Source organism: Chiloscyllium plagiosum, chromosome 12 (genome assembly GCF_004010195.1).
Source record: "Chiloscyllium plagiosum isolate BGI_BamShark_2017 chromosome 12, ASM401019v2, whole genome shotgun sequence".
NCBI classification, from domain to species: Eukaryota; Metazoa; Chordata; class Chondrichthyes; order Orectolobiformes; family Hemiscylliidae; genus Chiloscyllium; species Chiloscyllium plagiosum.
Window position 1 is genome coordinate 81,248,531 of NC_057721.1, and position 6,914 is coordinate 81,255,444.

A 6,914-nucleotide genomic window follows, 5' to 3' on the forward strand; every position below is an offset into this window, starting at 1 on the left:
CTCTTCCCTCCCTCTGCTGTGGTCTCCCTCTCTGGTTATCACTGTCTCTCCCTTCCTCCGATCAGCCTTTCTTTCCAGCTGTCCTTTCAGTTGCTCTCTTGCTCTCTCACCCCCATGCTCTCATGTTTTTCTGCAGCTTCCTCTCAGTTTGTCTCTCTCTTTCTGCCCTATTAGCCTCTCTTTTCTCAGTATTCCTTATTCCTTCTGCCTTTCCATCTGTTCCTTGCTCTCTTTGTGACTTCCTCACTCAGCACTCCCAGTTCCTTCTCACTCACCCCCTCGCCCCCTTGCTCAGAGTCACGTCTGTCACTTTCTGTCTCTCTCTTTATTGCTTTGTGCTCCCACGTTCCCTCTCTCAGTTTAATGGCTTTAGGAGACTGTTGTACCGTACTCACCGTGCACCGTCAGTGTGACCGAAGTCTCAGTTTTCCCCACCATGTTCTCGGCCACACATGTGTAGGTGCCCACGTCAGCTGCTGTGACATGTCGAATGACCAACGTATTGCCTCTTTGGATCTCGGACCTGTTGAGCAGATGAGAGACAGATCAGAGAGGCTGGAGAAAATCAACAGAGATGATGAAGTACAATACGTTCCTACAGCATCTCTCATTGCCAAGGGACACGTTGGTATTGCATTTTAGTAAAACAAACAAGGGAAGGACTCATACAATTAATAGTAGGGCCCAGGGTAGTGTGGTAAAACAGAGAGACTTAGAGGTTCAGCTACATAATTCTTTGAAAGTTGTGTCACAGACAGACAGGGTGGTTAAGAAGGCATTTAGCACGCTTGCCTTCATTGCTCAGACCAATGAGTAGAGGAGTGGGACGTCATATTGAGGTTGTACAGGACATTGGTGAGGCCACTTTTGGAATACTGTGTGCAGTTCCAGTCACCCTGCTATAGGACGAATATTATTAAGCTTGAGTGGGTTCAGAAAAGAGTTACCAGAATGTTGCTGGGAATCATAGGGAGAGGCTGGGACTTCTTTCACTGGAGCGTAGGAGTTCGAGGGATGACCTGAAGAGGTTTATGAGATCATAAGGGGCATAGATAGGGTGAATGACAAGAATCTTTTCCTTATGGTGGGGGCGTTTAAAACTAGGGGGCACATTTTTAAGGTGAGAGCAGAAAGATTTGAAAAGGACATGGAGGGAAACATTTTTACACAGAGGGTGGTGTGTTTTTGGAATGAGCTGCCAGAGGAAGTGGTGGATGCAGGTGCAGCTCCATTTAGATTGGCAGATGAACAGGAAGGTTTTGGAGGGTTATGAGCCAGGAGCAGGAAGGTGGGACTAGTTTAGTTTGAGAACATGATCGGCATGGTTGGACCAAAGGGTCTGTTTCCATGCTGTTTGACTCGATGATATCCTATTCGGCAGGCGGAAGAATTGGCTGGAGAATGTGTTGGGGGAGAAGATAGGATGGATAGGGGATGGATAGGGTGAAGAGTTCATCACTGCTCTCCAGGAACAGGCCAGAACTAAAATATTGTTTGGAGAAGTTTTCCCACTCCTGTAGTACATTTGCACTCCTTTTAAACAAAGAGATAACTTGCAGTTCTCCAGGTCTGCCGAAACCACCCCTGAGGTGAAGGCAGACTGCAATGGACAACACGTAGCCCAGTTCCACTCTCATTCTCTCGGACAGAGGGGGGTCCATGAGGGATTACAGAATCAAAGGATTATTACAGTACACAGGAAGGCTAATCATTGCATTGTGTCTGCACAAGTCTATCCCTTAGTACAAATCTCCTGACTTTCCCATCTCCCTGCACCCTACTCCAATCCAAATAATTATCCTTTGTCCCTCTTGAATGCCTCATTTGAAGATGAATCCACCACATTTCCAGGCAGTGCACTCCAGACACTAACTGCTTGCTGAGCATCACCCGTGCTTCATTTTCACAAAACTTTTCATCTATGTCCCTCTCACTCTTGTTCCTTTCATAAGCAGGAAGAGCTTCTCCTGATCTAATCTGGCCAACCACTCGGGATTTTGAAAACCTCTATCAAATGTCCTCTCAGGCATCTCACCTCCAAGGAAAACAGTCCCAACTTTCTCAATCTATCCTGGTCCGAAAACCGAAACCAATTTAAACACAGACACACTAATTATTACCTTCTCCTTATGAGGTTTATACACTCCATGCTAGGAGATTTCTGCACTGTTAGAGGGTCAGTACTGAGGGAGTGTGGCACTGTCAGAGGGTCAGTACTGAGGGAATGCTGCACTGTCAGAGAGTCAGTATTGAGGGAGTGCTGCACTGTCAGAGGGTCAGTATTGAGGGAGTGCTGCAGTGTCAGAGGGTCAGTACTGAGGGAGTGCCGCACTGTCAGAGAGTCAGTATTGAGGGAGTGCTGCATTGTCAGAGGAACAATGCTAAGGGAGTGCCGCACTGTCAGAGATTCAGTACTAAGGGAGGACCATGCTGTCAGAGGATCAGTACTGAAGGAGTGCTGGAGGGTCAGTACTGAGGGACTGCCGCACTGTCAGAGAGTCAGTATTGAGGGAGTGCTGCACTATCACAGGAACAATGCTAAGGGAGTGCCGCACAGTCAGAGAGTCAGTACTCAGGAAATGCTCAGCTTTCAGACGTTCAGTACTGAAGGAGTGCCGCACTGTCAGAGGGTCAGTACTGAGGGAGTGATGCGCTATCAGAGGATGTAGTTTTGAAGCTGGGAGATTGAATAGTGTCAATGTTTGCTCTCTGAGATAAATCAAAGAGTGTGGAGTTTTCACTTGGTTTACCCTCAGCAGCCAGTTTGGTCATTATGACATTGTTGTTTATGGGAGCTTGCTGTGCTGTGCTTTCTGCATTCTGACAATGACTAGAATGCAGACAGTACTTCATTGGCATTAAAGGACCTAGGGATATGGTGAGGTTGAGACAGGCGTTATAGCAATGAAAGTTTGAATTCCTTCTGTGGTTCTCCTTGCCGAGAGCAGTGAGAGCAGTGCACTGCCTCCCGGTGTTATCGATAGCCATGTTAGTCCTGTTGGAAGCTGCTCCTGTACCTGCTTTTTGGCAACAAGCCGTCCTCCTTCCTCCAGTGTACTGTCGGAGTGGGGTCTCCCCGCGCCTCACACTTAAACTCAACCGTCTCATCCACCAGCTGGACCTGACTACTTGGCTTCTTCACAAAGGATGGGCGCTCTGGGGAGAGAACAGACGCAGCATCAGAGCCGAGAAAGCATCCTCCAAACTACCACAGACAACCCCAAATAAAAACTGAAGCATCCACTCAGCAGGTCACGGTGAGAACCGAGAGGCTTAATGTTTCGGTCGCAGGTAGATAGAACAGTGAAGGCGGCGTTTGGTATGCTTTCCTTTATTGGTCAGAGTATTGAGTACAGGAATTGGGAGGTCATGTTGAGGCTGTACAGGACATTGGTTAGGCCACTGTTGGAATATTGCGTGCAATTCTGGTCTCCTTCCTATAGGAAAGATGTTGTGAAACTTGAAAAAGTCCAGAAAGATTTACAAGGATGTTGCCAGGGTTGGAGGATTTGAGCTACAGGGAGAGGCTGAACAAGCTGGGGCTGTTTTTCCCTGGAGCATCGGAGGCTGAGGGGTGACCTTATAGAGGTTTATAAAATCATTAGGGGCACGGATAGGGTAAATAGACAAGGTCTTTTCCTTGGGGGGGGTGAGGGGAGTCCAGAATGAGAGGGCTTAAATTTAGGGTGAGAGGGGAAAGATATAAAAGAGACCTAAGGGGCAACTTTTTCACACAGAGGGTGGTACGTGTATGGAATGAGCTGCCAGAGGAAGTGGTGGAGGCTGGTACAATTGCAACATTTAAAAGGCATCTGGATGGGTATATGAATAGGAAGGGTTTAGAGAGATATGGGCCAAGTGCTGGCAAATGGGTTTAGGTTAATTAGGGATGTCTGGTCAGTACAGAGGAGTTGGAACGAATGGTCTGTTTCCATGGCGTACATATTTATGTCTCAATGACTTCCAGAGGTGAATTCTGTAGGGATTCAATAAGGTAGACAGAGGGAAGATGATTGTAGTTATTGCGGAAACCAAACCATGGGTCATTAATTTTTTAATATATTGTTTCATGAGAATGGGGTCTGCCATTATTCTCATTTATATTTATAGATCAAGACTGAGGTATACAAGATTGTGAGGGACATGGACAGAGTGGATAAGGAGCAGCTGTTTGCTTAGTTGAAGGGTCAGCCACAAGGGGTCAAAGGTTCAAGGTGAGGGGCAGGAGAGTTGGGGGGGGGGATGTGAGGGAAAGCCTTTTTACCCAAAGGGTGGTGACAGTCTGGAACGTGCAGCCTGGGAGGGTGGTAAAGACAAATGGCCTCATATCCTTTAAAAAATACCTGGATGAGCACTTGGCATGTCATAACATTGAAGATTATGGGCCAAGTGCTGTTAAATGGGATAAAATTGAAGGCGAGGTGTTTGTCCTGTGTCGATGGGCTGCACTGTTTGATTGCATGATTCTATAAAGTATTATCCATCCCTAATTGCCCGGAGGGCAGTTAAGAGTCAACCCCATTTCTGTGTGTCTGGAGTTACATGTAGGTAAGTCAGACAAGGTAATGATTTCCTTCCCTGAAGGACATTGGTGACCCAGGTGACCCAGGTGACATTTTAAAACCATGGTTACCATCACATTTAGCTTTTTATTCCATATTTTTATCGAATTTTAATTTCACCATCCGCCATGGCGAAATATTCCCAGAACATTAACCTGGAATTGTGGATGATTGGAGCGGTGGTACTCCCCCACCTGAAGTACTGTGAACAGACCTTGGCACCACAACCAGGAAGGATAGATTAAGCTTGGAGGAAGAACACCTCATCTTCCGCCTTGGGAGGCTAGAACCACAGAGCCTTGACATTGAATTCACCATCTCCCAAATCTCCCCACCCCCCCACCTCATCCCAGATCCAACCCTCCAAGTCAGCAGCACCCTCTTGACCTGTCCTACCTCTCCATCTTCCTTCCCATCTATAGAGTCCTAGAAAGGATCTATCTCTAACCCTCTCCTATTTCACACCTACACGTTGATCCATGGTGACCTTATCTGAAGGGACAGGGTTGGTCTGTAAACATACATTGAGGACCCCCAGCTCTCACTCAGCACCCCCTCTCTCCCTCCTCAACTCTCACTGATGGAACAAACTGCTCCCCCCCCCAACATCCTCTGCTGGATGAGCAGGAACTTCTTTCAGTTAAATCTCGGGAAGACTGAAGCCGTCGTTTTCCGTCCCGAATCCAAACTCTGCTCCCTACTGACCAACTCTATCCTTCTTGGGGCAAGTTCCAGAATCTGAAACATTAACTCTGTTTTTCTCTCTCTCTCCTCCGATACTGTCAAACCTGCTGACTTTCTCCAGCAGTTTCAGTTTTTCCCTTTAGATTCTCAGCATGTGCAGTCTTTTGATTTTGTTTCGCTGCATGAATATAATGTGACTTTATTATGAAGAGCTCCATCAGACTACCCCTTAAACTGCACCCTGCTGAAGAAAAGAACCCCAGGCTGAAGAAACCTGTTCAGACTTTCTTACTGGTGACAAGCTCCTAGCTCTGGTGTCATGATCCTCAGGCAGCACCTTCCAAACGCACGACCACTTCCATCGAGAAGGACAAGGGCAGCCAATAAATGGGAACACCACCCCCTGCAAGTTCCCCTCTGAGCCCCTCACCGTCCTGACTTGGAAACATATCACCGTTCCTTCACTGTCACAGGGTCAAAATTCTGGAATTCCCTCCCTCAGGGCATTGTGGGTCAACCCACAGCACATGGACTGCAGCGGTTCAAGAAGGCAGCTCACCCCCACCTTCAAGGGGCAACTGGACGTTTATAAAATCATCAAAAGCTTGGAAAATGTGAAGAGTAAAGGTCTTTTCTCTAGGTTAGGGGAGTCCAAAACTAGACGGCATAGGTTTAAGGTGAGAGGGGAAGAATTTAAAACGGACCAAGGGGCAACTTTTTCAGATGGAGCGTGGGGTGTGAGTATGTGGAAACTTCTGCCAGAGGAAGCGGTAGATGCAGGTACAGTTGCAACATTTAGAAATCATTTGGACAGGTACATGATTAGAGGGAAATGGGCCAAAAGCAGGCAAATCGGAGCGGTTTAGTTTGGGAAACCTGTCTGGCATGGACAGGTTGGACCGAAGGGTCTGTTTCCATGCTGTTATGACTCTCTGACTCTGTAACTAGTGATGGGCAATAAATGCTGGGTTTTCCAGGGCTGTCTTCATTCCATGAAATGCTTTTTATGGTGCCAAAAATAATTTCTGTAAGCACGCAGCTGGCCAGGTGCTGCGTGTGCGGAGAGAATGGAAAGCAGGTTGTTAACATATCATTGTATTGAGCTAAGCTGACAGAAAATGAGTTATCAGCAAATCTGTGATAATGAGATGGAGACAAAGAGCAGGGCAGTATGTCTATACCTGGCTACTTTATTCTAAAGATATTGGTATCCAGAGGATAAAAAGAGTAACAGAACCCATCCTTTGGGCACAGCTCTCCTCAACACCCCTTCAAGGGACTTTGACAATCCACCCTTCCTGTACCCCCTTCTCTCACTTCCATCCCCACTGCGTCTCTTCAGAAGGGGTTGACCTCCTGACCCAGATATAAGTGCCCAGGTTCGGATACCCAGACTGCAGCGTTCACACTCACCTAGAACGGTCAACTCGGCCACCTCGCTCTCCCGCTCGCCCACCATGTTGGTGCCAACGCAGACGTACTTGCCTGCGTCGCTCTTCCGCGTGTTGGTGATCATCAGCTTCCCGCCGCGGATCTGACAGGGTACAACACAGACACACAGCTCATCAGCTCAAGGACCGGCACAGGGGGAGAGGGTAAGGGGGAGGGGGAGAGGATGGGGGGAGCAGGGAAGGGGGAGGGGTAGAGAGGCGGGGGAGAGGGTAGGGG

General features: G+C 47.9%; 1 protein-coding gene across 3 annotated transcripts in view; it reads right to left on the reverse strand.

Moving 5' to 3' along the window:
* The window catches only part of robo1 (roundabout, axon guidance receptor, homolog 1 (Drosophila)), a 368,608-nt gene that overhangs the window by 114,976 nt on the left and 246,718 nt on the right, over nt 1–6,914 (reverse strand). For all 3 annotated transcript variants that reach the window (XM_043701427.1, XM_043701428.1, XM_043701425.1), the window contains exons 4-6: nt 6,660–6,780; nt 3,018–3,156; nt 396–523 (exon numbers count right to left, since the gene is read on the reverse strand). In XM_043701427.1, the coding sequence (XP_043557362.1) occupies nt 396–523; nt 3,018–3,156; nt 6,660–6,780 (388 nt within the window). The remainder of the gene's footprint in view (nt 1–395; nt 524–3,017; nt 3,157–6,659; nt 6,781–6,914) is intronic.